Genomic DNA, 18,885 nt, shown 5'->3' on the forward strand with positions numbered 1-18,885 from the left:
AGTTACATACTGCACAGTGACCATGTGACCTATAAACTAAAGTACTGATTCGGAACTGGAAAATCTAAACATTTAAGGTTTAGTGCATGGCTTACCGAAACACTTGCTAAGATTGGTCTGTTTGTCAATGAAGACCTTGGCTGAGATAACATTGCCGAAAGGCATAAACATCTGCAATAAATCCTGATCACCAAATTCTTGTGGCAGGTGGTAGATGAACAAATTTGCTCCTTCGGGGCCTGTTATAAAGACATGAGGAGGGAGACAAACAGAGAGCTTTAAACCTAGACCAATCTCTTTTTTTTTTTAATAAAGCATGTACATGTATGGTCTAGTAGTTAAAGGAAAAGTTCACCTCAGAATGAAAATTCTGTCTTAATTTACTCACCCTCAAGATACAAATTTGTATAAATTTAAAAATGTAAGCAGTTCTTGGCCACCATTGACTACCATAGTAGGAAAAATTGCATTATACATGTTTTGTTCTGCTGATCACAAAAGAAGATATTTTGAAGAATGTAGGACACAGTTCTGCCATTGTCGCGTTTCCTACTATGGTAGTCAATGGTGGCCAAAAACTTTTTGGTTACAAGCATTCGTCCAAACATATTTCTCTGTGTTCATAACAACAAAGAAATTTATACAGATTTAAAACAATTGAGGGTGAGAAAATGACAGAATTTTAATTTTTGGGTGAAATGTCCCTTTAAAGGAATATCCCATGTTAAGTAGAACTTATTTTTGGTGGTATTCAACAGCATGTATAAGAAGTCCCTTAGTTAGTAAAAACAAAGGACAACACAGTAAAGAAAAGTAAATGAAGTTTAGGATACATTAGGATTAAACATCGTAAAGCTTGTATTTGTTAAATACAATTGTTGAATGAAACACCGTGTTACGCTTAAGGTGTTGTAAGAGGTCTTCCCAGTTCCCACTCTTCATTACTGTAACTACATCAATTATCAATGTTTTTACAAACGGAAGGATTAGCCAAAATGATTTTCTAAGCTAACAGAGCATGACACAGATGTTGACTCTTAACATGGAATATTCCTCCAGGAAAATTGCTTAAAAAAAAAATGTTTTACTGAACACAAAAGAAGATATTTTGAAGAATGTAGGACACAGTTCTGCTATTGTCGCGTTTCCTACTATGGTAGTCAATGGTGGCCAATAACTGTTTGGTTACAAGCATTCGTCCAAATATATTTCTGTGTTCACCAGAACAAAGAATTTTATACAGATTTAAAACAATTGAGGGTGAGTAAATGACAGAATTTTTATTTTTGGGTGAAATGTCCCTTTAAAGGAATATCCCATGTTAAGTAGAACTTATTTTTGGTGGTATTCAACAGCATGTATAAGAAGTCCCTTAGTTAGTAAAAACAAAGGACAACACAGTAAAGAAAAGTAAATGAAGTTTAGGATACATTAGGATTAAACATTGTAAAGCTTGTATTTGTTAAATACAATTGTTGAATGAAACACCGTGTTACGTTTAAGGTGTTGTAAGAGGTCTTCCCAGTTCCCACTCTTCATTACTGTAACTACATCTCTTATCAATGTTTTTACAAACGGAAGGATTAGCCAAAATGATTTTCTAAGCTAACAGAGCATGACACAGATGTTGACTCTTAACATGGAATATTCCTCCAGAGCAGCTGGTATGGATCTCCACACATTTCAAACAAATCAAAATTTAGAAGAAAAGGAAATCGTGGAGAATGATCATGATATCTTACCCGCGCTCTGATTGTGACTGGCTGTTGCAGCATATTTAAAACAAGAATGAATCTTCAGAAGGTGATAACAAAAGTCACGTGTACAAACAATGAAAAGCATCATGGGCCGACAAACATATCTTGCTAGCTAACTTCAGTACAGTTCTCTATTGAACATAGGATGATTTCACATCGACCCAAAAATGAGACCAAAGTTAATCAGAAACCAGGCACTCACCTTCCTTCTGGCTTCCAGCTGCACTGACGTTCTGCTGGGACAGTAAACTCTGGCTGTAGAGGCTGGGCAGAGCGGCAGCTGCGTACTGCTGGATCCCAGAATAGGCTGCCTGGGTCAAAGCCTCCATTGTACTACCAGAGCCGTTCGAGAGACCCCCACTGCCCAGACCACCATTCAGAGCAGCCATACCTGCAGACAGAGAAACACAGCTCAGCATTCAGACACACAAACACACGGGGAGGCCACAGAAAACTTCTAACACAGAAACGGCATTCAGAGACAACAGAAAAAGGGCAAGAGAATTAAAAATCAGACTTGAAATGACCTTTAGCTAACCCATCTGATCTTCTACAAACTTTAAAACAATGGTTCTTACTTGCTAGTGAGCTCATGTTGAGACCCGCTCCAGCACCAGCAGCAAAAGACTGAAGAGCACCTAAAGACGCCATGGGGTTCACAGAAGAGCTAGTACTGGAGGTGGGAGAGGAACCCGCTGTGGTGGAGCAGAAAAAAACAGTTCTTACACATTATCTATCAGACAATTCAATCTTTCACACAATGCCATGTAACCCAATCAGAGAAGGAAAAGCAAATACAAACAGTAGTAATAAACGTAAGTTTTGGCATGCAATAAGCCATTTGCCAAAGGTCAAAGACACAACTGATGGAAATATTAAGAGCTAGAGTAAGTGGACTGGTGCACGAAAAGCAGATGTTCACAACATTACAGTCGTTTGCAAAGCAAACATTATGAAGGCCAGCTAGTCACATTTTACAGATGAGACCTACAAAAAACAACGTTAAGAGCAGGAGGAGATTAAAAAGCGGGACCAACCCTTGAAGGCGTCCCAGGCAGATTGAGCGTGCTGTCCAGAGGGCGTACCTGAGCTGGTGAGGACGCTGAGGGGAGAGCTAGAGGTGGTCAGAGCGCTGCTACCTGTGGGGGTCACCTGTGTAGCGCTCGCAGCTGCTGCTAATGCAGCCAGATTCTGCATGGCATTCAAACCTGACACAGATCCACACATGCACACTTTATATTCAAATACAACAATATATACATATAGGGATGCACAAATAGGATTTTGGTGGCTGACACGATACATCACTTGCTGACTTGTCACTTAAGTAGATCACGGTGTCACCACGTGCATTAATGCACACTAGCTAGTTTGCATCAGACATTACTCAACTTGGAGCCTTCATGCAGATAATTCATTAAATTGATTTGTTATATCAGCTGTATGGTGCTTACACAAATTCAGAAAAGAGCCAAGAAAGCAAACATGGGTCACACTTCAGTATAGAAGTATATATATTATAACACACCATTAACTACGACTTTCCCCCCAATAAACTCTTAATTTGTTGCTTATTAATAGTTAGTAAGGTAGTTGTTAGGTTTAGGTATTGGGTAGGATTAGGGATGTAGAGTATGATCATGCAGAATATGTGCTTTATAAGACAAACAGCCAATATGCCATTAATAGGCATGCTAATAACAACTAGTTAATAGTAACAATATACTGAAGTGTACCGAAAGAGAATGGCATTACACACATTTACATGCACAATCCATCCATGCTGACCATTTCTAAACCTTAACTAATCATTTCAACACCTTGATCTGTGGGCATGCAATTTTCAATATCATTGACTACGAGCCATTGTACCTGGGGTTGAATGGTACTCACCTGACATTGGATGGAGATTGTTGAGCGCATTTCCAGAAGATGCAGACTGTTGAAGAAGCTGCAAATAAAGCTAGACATTACATCAAAACAGAGAACAGAGAGAGTCAGGACTGCATCCAGGACTGTGATTTAAGGAGAGAGAGGGAAAGAAGGGGAGAGAGGAAAGAAGGGACGAGGGAGAGGAACAAGGTAAGGGAGGAAGAGAGAAGCAGGCAACAATGCAAACTAAGACAAGCAGAAGCATGTGTGGTAAAGATAGAAACGGAAATGTAACTATGTGAACATTCAAGGGTTAAGAAATTATGAGGGATTTGAAAAGATACAGAAAGGGGAAAGATGAAGATAGAAGAGGTTTTCACAGCACACCCATGGAAGCAGCACTAACAAGTTAAAACAGGGCATCACATCTATGTTGGCTCAGGCCAATAATGAAAACGTACAGTTTTAAATTCTCCAATTATAGATGACCAAAAGAAATGTCTGGAGTTTGAGAAGCCAAATTAGAAGCAGCTAAAAAATGGCCAAACATAGACTTGTAGCCCATGTGCTCAAACACAGCAAAAAAACACTGCAACCTTTCTAAGGAGTCAGGCTATTTGTCTAAAACTATAATAAAGACTCATTAAACTCAACCCTACATTTTAAACACAGATGCAAATGATAATGCATTACAATTTAAATGGAGCAACTAAAAAGTACTGTTTGCACGGAGCACAAAACAGCTCTCATTTACTAAACTTAAAAGCTTTAATTCTGTATGCAATACATAAAGTCCTCAATAGAGGTTTACAGTTTTTAAAAATGCATAATACATTTCTACATGCATAATTCTACATTTCATGCCCCTGTTGCATCTGTATGCAATAATGCAGATCTGGCGTGTGTACTCACTGCAAGGTACTGTGGACCCAGTGAGTTCAGTCCTGTGAGGTTTCCCCACATGGAGGCAGCGTTGAGCTGTTGCATCTGTTGCTGCAGCTGCTGAGCGATGCGTTTCTGTTCTTTATCCTTCTGTGTGTCGGCAAACTTCACAACAACAGGAGAAGAGCAGCCCTGAGGGAAACAAGCAGCATATCGAAATGCAGCTCGCAATGTTTCAAAACATTAAACTGAAAGTGCAACACAAAGAGAGTAAAAAGAAAGTTCAGCAGTTTACGACTTTAAAACAAAAAAGTTAATTTCCAAATTCTGATTATTCAGAATATGTTTGGGGAATTTTGTGCTTGAGAGTTCGATTCTCATGCTTAATCTTGTAAATTGAACTTCATAATTGGTGCATTTCTTTACCTCCATGGTCTGTGCCTGGTGCATGGATTTGATGGCAGACTGTGCCATCTGTCTCGCAGTGAATGTGATGAAGGCACAGCCTGTGGAAACAGAGTTGAGAGGCATAAGAGCAGATGACAAAAGGACACAAACCTCAGGATTTAGTGCTCACTTACACTGCCTTAAATATAGACAACGACTTGTCTGGTGTTGAGGTCATGCAGAAACACTAGGTTCTGCTCAAGTGTCTCTGCAAACCGCATGGGCTCAAGTTGATAAGGTCTGTGACCATCACTTAAGCAGTTCCCATGGTGATGGGCTGCGTGTTCACTGCAGTCAATTCTAAAAGAAGTAGCGTGGGCCTCATGTACATTGTGTTCCCTTGGTTACACTTTGGTTGATTTAATCACAGCAACCCCCTACACCAGTGGTTCCCAAAGTGGGTGCCGTGACAACTAGCTAGGGTTCAGAGGTCACGCTAGACTTTTTCATTGTCAGGTTCGTAAAAAACGGTCATAATCTATTTTTACCCGTCGCAATGTGATATTACGTGCCAATTAGCATGTTTGTGACATCATCGCGACGTACATGCATTCTTTGAACTTACTGTATTTTAATACCCAATAAAGCCGAAGTCGTTTACATATTTAATGTTTCTGTTTTCGGACATAAAATACTAATTACAGACAAATGTTCACGTCCAGTCAGTAACAATGACAGGTGCTTGTACACGCCATTTTGTAATCATACATTTATTCACTTACAAGTAACTTTAAAGAGTACATTCCTCAATATTTTTAAGGGCTTATTTTGGTTTATGGAGTGTCCGACAACAAGTTTATGTACATACATGATGTAAAAATACTATTATTTCGTAATAATAAGCAGTTTTTATTACCTTACTTCTTGACTGACTCTCAAATGATTCGTTCCGCGATTCATCTGTGTAATCTCCGCCTTTCCGCCAGCGTAGTCTGATCTGATTGGTCAGATGGTCTAGTCTGCTGTGATTGGTCAAATGGTCTAGTCTGCTGTGATTGGTCAAACGCGTTCAGCATGTGTCGCAAATGGACCGCCTATCATTACTGCTGTATTACGGTTTGCAGGTGGTTGGATATTAACAGTGTATAGAGAGAGATGGCGTCGATTTTACCTTACCAGTTCGAGCCCGAGTCTGACGAATCATTCTTTAATCCTTATACAGATGCCAGTAAGAAAAAAGAATTTTTTAGACACTTCTCTTGTAACAGTTAGTTATCACGGCATACAGTGTACGGTGTTCGTATCTTCAGATGTTATTATAGCTATAGTACACCACGCAGTTCTTGAAATAAAGACTTTGCGAGTTAATATGGTTGAACACTTACATTAGCGCAACGAGTTTATAGCTAACGTTAGGTAAACAAACAGTAACAACCCCAAAAATAACGGTAACGTTAGCTAAACACAGACATGAGATAACGTCACACAAATTTAATTTTAAGTAAAGACAAAAATAAAGAGTCACACTTACAGGTTGTGATTCGGTGGAGCTTACAGGTCCAAATAAAGTTGGTATTGCAACATCTTTTAAGGAAAGACGTTTAATGTATCCTGCAGTAAAGGCGCCAAGATTGATGAAGCAATCTTCGGTAAAATGACGCGTGCAAAGTAAAACGTTCGGTTTATACTCCTTTGGTGTCGTTTGAAAAATAAATAGTAACCATTTTTTCCTCAGAAGTTCTTCCTTTGGTAGTGAAAATAAGACTGACTTAGTTTCACTACATAGAACACAGCTTCTCTTAGACATGATGCACACGTCACGAACGAGCTAGTACAGTGTTTGGGGAGGAGAGAGTTAAGTTTTCGCAGTCAGTCCTAGGCGGGGATTATTTCTAGTGACGTAGGTACATTGTGGTTAAAGATTCGGACAGGTCATGGCTTGTTCGCGTGATTCAGAGTCGATTACCTTTTTTATAAGCTAATAACTTTGTTATTCGTTCACCTTCGGATTTACAACTTGGCAGATTGCTTACATTCAAACACGGCAAAATTAAACACTTCATGAAATGTATTTTTTATGATCTCGAGGAATGTACTCTTTAAGCTGCTGTTAGGTCATGAATGGAGAAGATTTTCGCGTTAACGCGACCTCTGCTAGGGGTGCCACCAAATCTCAGCTTTTTTCCAGTACCGTATCATAATCTTTTACATCATACATTTTAAAATATATCAAAACACCAACACCGTTAGTTTTGTTTCCAAAGCTTCAGTACATAACAGCACTTTCGTCTTTGAATGTACTGCAAAAGCTCTTAAGAATGCTGAAGGAGAAAAGAAATGAGACATACAGCTCTCTGCTTGGAGCGCATCAGTCACGCTCGTCAGAAAAGTGAGTGAAACACACACAAGCACACATTTTTACAAAATTATATGTCATGAATAGCATGTTCACTTCCGCGATTTGGTACGATTGCGTTCAAATCAGCAGCGAAGCGTACTGGAGTTCACATGAACCGCACCCCAGAGCTCCCTTTATAAGCGGACTGGGGTACAGTTCGCGGGTGCGCACCTGGGTTCAGAAGACAGCGTTCACATCACCCAAACGAACTGAACTCTGACGTTAATCGATCCGGGTGCGCGCCAAAAGTGCTAAATAATTAAGTATCAATGTACTATCAATCTGTGTGTTTTGTTCCAACGATTCCCACATACAGTAAATGGTTCATATCAGTCTATAAGATTTGTTAACATGTGTCATCGAGTTGTAAATGACAGATGGTTAATTTAAATGATTTGTTTCACCTCATATAATGTCCGTTGTAATGCATTTGTAATAAAATCATGCAGCTGTTTATACTTCATTTGTTGTTTGCTCGTCTGGATTTAATTTTATATATGCATGTACGCATGTACATTTAGTTAAATCAGGGTTGGGGTGCCGTGGGAAAAAAACACTACAAAGGGGTGCCTTGCTTTCAAAAAGTTTGGGAACCACTGCCCTACACCACAGGTAACTGACAGCAATAAATTGGAAGAATAAAGGGACGAGGTTAAAATCCCAACAAGATGATTATAGTGACACAGTGTATATGTTCTACATTTGTTGAGCACATTCAATTTTGTATAACCTATGAGGGAAAGACTTCAGTTTCACTTGACTGTAAGGTTAAATGAAGATTTAACTATTTTCCCTCTGGAGTTCTTACCACGGCTCAGTCCATCAGGGCCTCGGAGTATGCGGCACTCCTCAATTTGACCGTAAGGAGAAAACATGAGCCTGATGTCGTTCTCGTTGCACTTCTTTGAAACCATTCCAATAAACAGCTTTCGGTCTTCTATAGCTGAAACACAAGACAAGCACATTATACTGCACTGCCTGTTTGACAGTCACTGTGGAAAATTCCTCAAGCTGTTTATAAATGAAGGACTGTCACAATGCTGTGGCAAACTCACCGTTGTTTTTCTCACTGTCTGCAGGCTTCATCTGAATAGGATGATGCATCTGCAGAGAGAACTCACATGTGACTTATGAACACTGACAAACTTCAGCCCCCATGAGAAATAAACGGTTTCAAACGGGTTTGTAACCGTTCCTTTGGGTGCGCTTGTAAAGGCTTTTATAAAGCCAATATATGCATGCAGATTTGATGCATTTGTAAGAGCAATAATACATGACAAGCTCATCTAATGGAACATATGAGAATATCTTCCCACAGTAAAAAACAGATGATTTTCTCACCCCTGGAAGAATCTTCATGTTGTGAAGGGCATTTTGTGCTTCTAACGCAGATTTACGGGAATAATATGTGACAAAACAACAACCTACGAATCGTGAGAGAAGGAAAAATGCAACAAACCAAAAGTGCCTATTATTCCCCTGAAATGCGTTTTACTAACATGAAACATCTCATCTCAGTGGGCTTATTGACCATCAGGTACCTTTACTCTGTGGCGGGTTTTGACTCCTGTCTCTAAGAATATTGATTTCATACACTGCACCGTAGGGCTCAAACAACTCGCGCAGCTGATCCTCAGACCACATCCGAGGGATCTGACCCACAAACATTTTGATAGCATCAATGTCGGGCTGGTCCGGGTGGTCCAGGGACCCGTTCATCTTGGTTCTATGGGGAAGAAAGACCAAGAGGGTTAGAGCGAGAGCCAAAATAGCCCGTCTCTTATGAAAACATTTTTCCCAAGTGTGAGAACGCTATAACTACAACAAGCTTAATTTACTAACAGAGCAGTGCTAGACAGATAGATCGGCTAATATCCCGATATTTTAAGACAGGCGACTCTGCTTCCTAAATAACATTGGCATCAGACCTTGATAAAGTCCATTTTTGTTGACCAAAAACATTAAACCTTTGTATAATCACTCACCCATAATCACTAAAGTTATCAGTAGTGGTCTTTTTTAATGGCCGATGCCGATTTTAAGAAAGCAATGTTGCCAAAAGGCCGATATAAGAAATGTTATAATTATAGTAAAAAAAAGAAACATGCAAGAAATTTGTGAAACTAAATAAACATTTTACATAACATTTAAGCAATATTCTCTTAATTGTACAACATTTAATGAGGTAACACTTCAATATTAACAATTAGTGCAGCTTTTATGTTTAACTGTTTTACTGCTTTAATCCAACAGATGATTCTATAGATAATGTGAATATTTAATGACAAAAACAGAATATAATTCATTAATATTAATATACAGTTACTGTACAAATAAATAGCATGAAGTTATTTTACTCCGTATGTTTCACTTTATTACATTAGGCCAAAGTTTAAAAAAATAACATTTGCCTTGACTATTAAATATTTATGTCCCTATTTCTGTTTTGTCTCTGTGAAAACAATACAAAAACATGACAAAAAGCACAGCCCATATGCTTAGTTAGCAGCATGTAGCTTAGCATTAAAACAGCAGTTGGGGCTTTTCTGGGTCACCGCTAGTGGGCTCTCCCTGTTCTTCGTGGACGTTTGCTCCATGGCTTTTGGTCGGGGTCACTGACACGTGCAGCTATGACACGTCAGAGGAGGTCTGGCCCTCCCGGCTGAGCCTGGTTTCTTCCGAGGTTTTTTTTTCTCCATTTATTCATCTTTGGAGTTTGAGTTCCTCGCCACAGCAGGGCAGTGTTGGCTTGCTCACCGGGAGACTGCATTTATTTATTAGATATTATTTATTAGAATGATCTTGCTTATAAACACCATGCACTGTGCTGTGTTTTACCTTTCTGTGTTGCCAGATTGGGTGGACAATTTCCAGCCCAAAGGCTCATTAAAACCCACCCTCTCCAACATAAACTAGCCAAACTGTTAACTGCCAAAATAATGTGACTTAATGTAATGTAATTTCTTGCAATGTCAATCAACGATGATAAAGACCAATTTATCTCCTTAAAACGAAGTATGACAAGATGAAAAATAAAATAAAAACAAGAAAAACAGATCTAACGGATCAAACGTAGCAAATGCATTAAAGAGAGCAAGAAATATAAAGAGAGCAAGAAATATGACTAATTTGTCCAGAAACCGCTTCAAAGTGACAATCAAGAAATTAACCAATGACTTTAACCCTCAAAAAACACATGCATCACTATGCAAATTTTTGTGCAAAAAACTTGTTCATGAACTTCATACACACACCACGGCAGCCAAAAATGTGCAATTCATTGATACATACTAATACAACTTTGAATACAAAAAACTTTGGCACTGCAATAGCTTCGATATACAAAATCTGGTCTTTATCGCACCAAAACGCCATCACGAGTCATCACATGCGGTAGACTGTAAAAGGTAGATTGATTGACAGGTCTCCATATCCCAGACCCAGACCCAATTGGTTAAACTGAACCAATAAGGGTTGTGTTCAGGATAGGGTTGTCACGGTACCATAAACATATCTTACGATACTATACCAGCTAAAGTATCTCGATACCAAGTAGTATCACAATGCTGTGCCATGTTCATAATTCAAATCTATAAAAAAACAGATTTAGATTAAACATTTTGTATTTACTATAGTAAACTGTATTATACTTTGCTACAATTTATCCAATTACTACAGTTAATACAACAAAATATTCTAGTGCAAATACTGTAGTATACTTAAATATTTACTATGGTAAGACTCAAAAACACTAGCGTCTATAAGTTTTAGTAGTTTACTGTAGTAAATACTAAAGTACACTAGATCATTTTCCATTTCAAATGTGGGACAAATTTCATTGCTACAGCAGTCTTTATAAAGGGAAATATTAGGCTTACTTTAAATGCAGAACTAAAATGGCCAGTAGGTGGCGTCAACTTTCCACTGAACAAGTTCGTTAAATGATTCACGAACTCAAAGCGCTAATTTGAATCATTTTCTCATCCGAGTCATTCACAACACACATTCATTTAGGAGATAAACACCGCAAAAAGGCAGATGTAAGTGTTCAAATGAATATTAATGCGCATATGCAACATTACCTACGGTACTACGGTTTCAAAAATAGAGAGGCATCGCGGGTATTTTGAAGCTTTAGCATCGCGTTGCTACCGTAGCACCGGTACATCGTGCAACCCAAGTTCAGAGTGTTTGGGATTGCACTACACATTATTTTCGAACGTTTTGAAATAACTTGACAAAATAAAAGCAAAGAAAAGGCAAGCTGCTTGGGCAGGTTTTTAATTTCATAAGCAGCCCAAATTTTGTCCACCCGCCCAATGCATTTTTCTCCAGTCTAACCCCTTCAAAAGATGCAGGAACCCGCCCAATCTGGCAACACAGGCCCTAGCCTTGCAGAGGATCTCCTAATTGCGTCACCTGCTGAGGTTGTTTAAAAAACCTTTAAAATTACATACTAAAACAAAATGTTTGAAAAAAGAATTATTATAGTCTTTAAAGGTGTATCAGGAACGAAATGTTTTAGTTGTTTAAATGTAGGTCAGATCTAGCATGGATTTCCTTTGTGCCAATTGCAGCACGCTCAGAAATGACCACTTGAAAGACAAGTTGTGGGGGTGTTTTGAAGGTGGAAAACGGGTAGGTTTTACGCAAACTATGTCATATCAAAGTGGCATAATAATAATTTCACTGGAGCCATGCGTAACCATACTGTATTGGGTTCGTATTGCTGCGATGCGGAAAATGCGGACGGAAGAGCGAAATGCAGGCATAAAACAAAAAAGTAGATAATGATCTAAAGCTACATACAGTTATGTTAACAATTACTTATAATATTTTAATATTTAAAATGCATGAAAGATGTATTGACGTTATTTGATGGCAGAATGAGCTGTAAATGCGGTGAATGCATTTTGAGCAAACTCAATAAAACAGAGATGAGAATGTCTCAGCTTCTAGATTCAGAGAAATTAGAAATTTCTTTGATTATAATGTTTATCACAAAAAAAGCACTTCAATAAAATGATCGCTTCGCACTATTATCTGTGTGCCCATGCGCAGATTCCTCTGACGGAGTTATTGTTCACAAACATTGAGCTGACTTTCAACCAAACATAATGCTTGCATTTCCTCAACAAGAACATGTAAAATAACATTAACATCATAATCACATGCGGACTCGAATGTTTAGCCTATGTATGCTTTATTAGCGCCTGTTTCATTCGCTCTGTGCGAGATCAAATGCGTTCTGTAGCTTGTTCGGGTCTTTTTGTCCATTGCTTTCTATTCGCTTTTTTGTTTACACATATTGCTTTGCTTTATAAATAATAATAAAAATATATAATGTAGGCTATCTTGTTTGTTGATAGACTATAGGCCTATCCTAATTATAACTTGTAGGCTACTTAAATTGTGACAATTAAAAAAGGCTATTTTTCATTCAACATCATTTATATAAACAAATAATGAAACATTTGTTTTTAATTGTTCTTAAATATTTTAAGTTTCATGATTTCAGCGTCACTTCTTGCAGCCGCTAAAATGATCCAGTAAGGGTTGGCGCATCAGCAAATGCAGAAATATTAATGATCGTAAGGAAAGTGGAATACATGACTGTTTTGGCTACATTAAATATTGGATATGAACAGTTTGATTAATATGGGCCTACATTCTTTAGTCTTTAAAATGTATTACAAAGGCCCTACGCAAAGTTTTTGGACCACCTTATGGGCCATTCATAGTTTTAGAATAGTCGACTACACGGTTTCAAAACTTTTGTTTAAACAAAATTTAGTCATAGCGCACATCCCTATTACATTCACACACAGCAACATTACACACTGCATGAAATGTAATTTTAAGGACATTGTAATATTTACTCTAAGAACAAGCCATTGTCGTGTCGTGCCACGTTGCACCAGCCACGTCCAGTGTAGACAATGTGTCAAAAGCATCCAAGTCCAAACATTAGAACAAATCACTCCTCACAACATCAGAGATTATTCTTAAACTACTTTTTCGTACTTTAAAAACTGTCATGCACAAATAAGTTTTTAATCAAGAACTACTTGCTTGATTGAAAAACTACTTTGAGATTTATCTTTGAATGTCTTTTTCACAATCTCAATGGAATATGTAGGGCTTAGTCTGCCATAGTACAATTTATCTAGTGCTTGACAGAGAGTGAGGCACAAGTAGAAAATAATGAGTGATGTCATTGGACAAGCCTGAAACACCACTTCATTTCTCTCTTTAGCAGCTGCTGATCAGTCGAGTGACAGTCCACTCGAAGATAAACACAGCATTGTTCCGCTGACAAAGAGCCAGTAGCTAAAAGCAAGATTAAAGGCGTTTATCGATCTGAGGACTGCAGAGCTAATAAAACCTTCCACTTTGTTTTTGTTGATTTCCCAACAACAAGAACTTGTTCAGACAAGAAGATTCTCCACAAGATTCACAAATTCTCCACAAGATCATCCACTCTGGATGTTCACAGGACAGCAACGATGCCGGATAGGATAGGAAATGACTACGTTCCATCGTCACTCAAAATTATATTGAATTATTTGGGTTTCACATCTACTTTAGCCAGTGAGTAGTTCCATAATGTTGTAAATGAATAAAGACTAAAGGTCTTTGCACATACAGTCCGAAATTTTCGTATGCATTTTTTCGTATTTGTCTCTCGTGTGTACGGTGTCTCTGAATTGTTAAAAAAAGGCCACTCAAAATGCTTGACGGATGCGAAAAATGCAGAAAATCGAACCCGGTCCGAATTTTTTTATGACGGACGAAAATATCGGAGGCAGTGTGTAAATGTGATTGACACAACGTGAGGTCGTATTTATTTTTTAACGTGCGGAAATTTCGGACGCAAATTTCGGACTCAATGTGCAATGGGCTTAACTGAGCTGTTCAAAATGACAAAACAAAACTTAAGTTTAACTGGTAAAGCACTGCTTTAGAACAAGATTGCAGAAATGTATTAATTGAACTCACTTTTTTGATAAATAGATAAGCCAAATGCATAAATGAGAGGAAAGAGAGAAAAGAATTTCTTCATCAAAGAATTGATGAAGAAATACCGCTGGCTCAAATGAATACAAATATTTCACTTCAGTGACCTTCAACATGAAGATTATTAGCAACATTGAACTCTTCTGTTCATTTCTTGTGGTGGTTTAGACACAACATGTACACAAGCAGAGTGAAGGCAATTTAATAAAGTAGTACAGGACACCAACAAAACAAAAAATATGTCAGTAGTCAGCAGTTTCTAGTTCTACTCTGGGTTTAAGTTTTCCCTTTGTAGTTATAAAACATTACTGCGAGAATCTCTCAGAAAAACAAGCAACACTTCACACATCAAAACAAATGTTGTTTCTATAACCCACTGTACTATACTTTAATGTTTTTCAAGAATCCTGCAGCATATTTACAAATAAAAATAACAGAATGGTCACTTCAGACTGCTCAGCAATATCATATTTTACCAGTGAACAAACACTTTCTAGGATCATACTCGATTAACCCTCTTAAATCTTAAGCATCCTTTTTCTCCTGATCAAAATACTTTTAACTTGAATTATGCCATATGCAATAGGTAAAAAAAAGTATCAAAAGTAAAAATGCTGTAAGCATGCTCATGTCACATGCATTTCTCTTTCCAGTTCCCTTTTGGTTTTTATAGGTTATAGTACATGCATTATACGAATATACAACATAATTCAGCAGTTCCAGACAGACGAAATTTCTGATAGATCTGACATACCATATCGCTCATGGATGATGCATTAGAACCGAATGATGCATTAGAACCTAATAATGACATACAATTTATTACATCTGTTACAGCTAGAAGCCCACACTTATAAACGTTCTGCTCATTTAGTGACTTAAACACACAATGCTAAACAAACCTTAAATTAAACTTAGATTTAGTCTATACTCACACTGGGCCGGAACTCAAACTGCAATGGTCCACCATCATCTCTGGAAGAAAATCCAGTTTAAAGGAAGCCATTCTCTTCAACAGAACTCCAAGTTTTTTACAATCAGTAAGCCTCAAATGAATGCTAACAAAACTCCACAGAAACACAGACTTCCTCAAATTTAAACGGCAACAGCTATAATCCGTAAAGTAAAAGTCCTCTCAAGGTTCTGAACTTGTAAAAAGTGACATTGGGAACAGCTATCAGAAAGAAGGAAGCATACACCTCACGGATGCCGATCGGATCAGACACAAAACTGAAATTTACATGAAGCAGAGAGAGACAACGATGAATGACAAACACAGGCCGTAAAACTGGTCACTGGGTTGGGACTGAGGATTAGGACAGGCCCAACAGGCCACTAAATGCTGCACCCCTACACCTACAAAGAAAAGTGCTGATGACAGGGGACTTTTTTGTGAGTGTTTCTCTTAGCAAAGCAAAACCGAGTGCAGCGTCGGATAAATAAAGTGTCAGATTGATGCTGATAAGCGTGAGCGAGCGGCAGGAATGAATAGGGACAGGTATCACTATGGTAATCCCTGAGCTGAAGCCCCCACCGGGACACAATTGGGTTCCGGCAGTGGGCCATGGATGATGCACTGTTCCATCATGGAGGGGCAGTGAAAGGGAGGGGGAAACATACTGTTTGAGGTCATGCAACAGGGGCTGTCTAGCAGTTTTGGGTCAAAACACTGATGGAGCTAATAACTTTACCAAGTGTCATTTTCTAAAACCATGACGAAATAGTAACTCGCTAAATATTGTCTAAGAATATTCTTCCTAAAGGAGCGTGTATACTTGACTTTCCGCATCCGTCTCTAGCAGAAACGCGTCCGCACAGCTTCTTGAGCATACTCTTCACGGATTAAGCGTGGACATCCGAGTTTGACACATGCACAGTATAAATGAGTAAGTGTGCTCTACCACACCGTCAGAGGTCAGCGCTGAGTCGCGTCATTCACAGAAAGCAAATTAATGATAGAGGAAGTAATTCGCCATTGTAAACAATCCGAGCAAACAGCAAGACAACAAAGAACAACAACCAAACAGTATGGAGAAGGATATGCTTCTTAGCTTACTGCTCTTGGTTTGAGCGTGTTTGAGCGGCACACTGCACACTTTCTGTGTGTGTATTGACCCCTAGTGGACTAGTGCACTTTTTTGTGCATGCGCTGTTGTATGCGAAAATTGCATCATGCGGACGGCGCCAAAATGCGGACGGACAGACCATACTTCGGCCTTAAAGCTGAAGGACTTAATTTTCACACAAGCAACTTTGTCTGACTGAAGGAAATCGGGATGCACCAATCCGATACTCTGGATCAGATTTGGGGACGATGCGGGTCTTTTTTGCTGGATAGGGTATCGGACTGATGGGTTCCATTCAAATCCGATCCGTTGCGTAACCCGTGGATGTTACACTTAAGCTTCAAAAAGGACTAACTATCAGGAAACCACCGTAAAAGTTTTCATGCACTGTAATCCATGTCATGTATTGCGATAGCTTTATGCGAGGAATAAACCAATATAGCATAATTAATAAAATCTGACCTCCGCTGGTGCTGTCAACTGTCAATCTCCATCCAGAATGCATGTGTCCGGTAACAGTCAGGACGTTACTCGTTCCAATGTTTACATTATTCTTCATAATCACTAGATAATAGTCTATGTTTTTTTTTTGTTTACAATGCATTTTGCCAGAGATGGTACTCGCAGAGTGTATTGGATTAAAGCACTGCAAGGGGTCTATGTTGTGCGTCATTCATACACAATAACTTTATTTTTAACTGTTGGATGGATGCAATGCACTATGAGTTAAACACATTACATATCTCTTCTCTTGTGTTATAACCATTTTAAACTTGGGGAGCAAATATCCCTGCGACATCATTATGTGTCCGGGATGCTCGTGAGTGAAGCGGGTGCATTAAGCGCATCATTCTGCGTCCAATGCACATGACTGTAAATAATAGGGGTGGGAACCACAGGGTACTTCACGATACGACACACAGCTCACAATACAAATAATATCACAATGCACCGATACTACGGTAATCAGTATATTGCTTGGCAATTCTATAACGATACATCACTGCATCTGTAAATGACGGTGAAAAGGGCATCAAAAATTCATATGATGTATTTAACATAGGGGTGGGCGCAATGACCAAACATCTATTTCACGGAATGAGTAATTTTATTTCACGGTAACTATGTATTTCACATTAATAATCTTATACCTAATTGTTCTTAGATTGACTTAATTTATTTATTTGTTACAGTTAATTTGAATGCTCACCATATTTATAATGTAGGCAAGTTATGAAAATGTACTAAAGATCTCAAATTAAGTTCTGATAATGAGATTTATTATTTATTTATCTTCTGGCTATATCATATGTATACAGTGGAAAGATAGACAACAAGTAAAACAATGAAGTATGAATATATGCACAAACAATGAGAGTACAGTATATGACTAGTGTTATAAACTGGTGTTCATGGGGTCTGTACTGTAGGCCTTCATCTTTCTTTACTCTCTATTAGATGCACATTTTTAATGTGTTGCGATTCTCTGTCTTTAGGTTTGTTTATTCTCGCGCTTGTCTTTGCACTGTGAGCACATGCGTCTCCCAAAACGGGGGTTTGTGGCACGTCACGTCAAAGTAGGGCTGTGCAAAAATATTGATACATGTAACTATCGCAATATTTTTTTTTCGATAGTGTTTTGATAGTGATACCTCTACTATCGATAATTTTTTTAAATCATGTCATATACATACGGCCAAAAGTAAGTGGAAGCGAGCATGGCGAAAAATATAAGAATGTGTGGGTGTGCTTTGGTTTTCAAAATAAGTAATGGAGTAATGAGTTATATAAAATAATGCTGTTTGTAGGCTTCGCAAGTCATGACACAAGTCACTTGGCTACTGCAGTGCATTAGACAAAAAGTTTATTAAGAAAAGTAACTAGGGCTGAAACGATTCCTCGAGTAACTCGAGTTATTCGAATACAAAAAATCATCGAGGCAATTTTTGCTGCCTCGAAGCCTCGTTTAATCCATTTAACTACAGTACACACGGAGCACTGCGTTTCCCCACGGACCGTTATTACTGACGCACAGCCCGCTAAACTCTATTCATGTTACAGGGCTCTCAAGTCTCATGCATTCACCGTGAGACACACGCATTTTAGTCTGTTCACACGCTCACACGTGTTTCTCATGCTGATAAATAACTGATAGCTTATAGGGCTGTGACGGTTGCCGTAACAACCGCACCACGCGATGGTAAAGTGCCATGACGGTGAACTGCCACCGGCGGTAGTGCACGTCACTCTGACAAATATAGGTGTAATAAATATGAGAGTTGCGATAACGATTGCTAGTTGTAGCCTTTCAGTTGTGGGTGGTTTTATTTAAAAGATTTTAATTATTGGCATATGTTTCCGTTGGTGCGTTCGAGCGCAGGCCTGCACGGCAAAACCCAGGTTATTCTGCGGGTTATACAATGGATCTTGTTGTGAAATGAACAGATATGTAAAATCAAAACTGGCTATGACCCGCTTGCTTAGTGTCGGAGCGCGCGCAGGTTTT

General features: G+C 38.6%; 1 protein-coding gene across 10 annotated transcripts in view; it reads right to left on the reverse strand.

The window, feature by feature from the left end:
- The window catches only part of celf1 (cugbp, Elav-like family member 1), a 54,734-nt gene that overhangs the window by 6,254 nt on the left and 29,595 nt on the right, over positions 1-18,885 (reverse strand). For 3 of the 10 annotated variants that reach the window (XM_057344512.1, XM_057344504.1, XM_057344584.1), the window contains 12 exons: positions 8,838-9,022; positions 8,638-8,720; positions 8,352-8,400; positions 8,105-8,239; positions 4,938-5,017; positions 4,542-4,703; positions 3,651-3,720; positions 2,795-2,965; positions 2,336-2,452; positions 1,960-2,148; positions 1,743-1,763; positions 96-239 (listed from right to left, as the gene is read on the reverse strand). In XM_057344512.1, the coding sequence (XP_057200495.1) occupies positions 96-239; positions 1,743-1,763; positions 1,960-2,148; positions 2,336-2,452; positions 2,795-2,965; positions 3,651-3,720; positions 4,542-4,703; positions 4,938-5,017; positions 8,105-8,239; positions 8,352-8,400; positions 8,638-8,720; positions 8,838-9,022 (1,406 nt within the window). The remainder of the gene's footprint in view (positions 1-95; positions 240-1,742; positions 1,764-1,959; positions 2,149-2,335; positions 2,453-2,794; positions 2,966-3,650; positions 3,721-4,541; positions 4,704-4,937; positions 5,018-8,104; positions 8,240-8,351; positions 8,401-8,637; positions 8,721-8,837; positions 9,023-18,885) is intronic. The other 7 variants (XM_057344558.1, XM_057344548.1, XM_057344522.1 and 4 more) reach the window with 7 other exon arrangements.

The sequence above is a fragment of the Triplophysa rosa genome, linkage group LG1 (assembly GCF_024868665.1).
Source record: "Triplophysa rosa linkage group LG1, Trosa_1v2, whole genome shotgun sequence".
NCBI lineage: Eukaryota > Metazoa > Chordata > Actinopteri > Cypriniformes > Nemacheilidae > Triplophysa > Triplophysa rosa.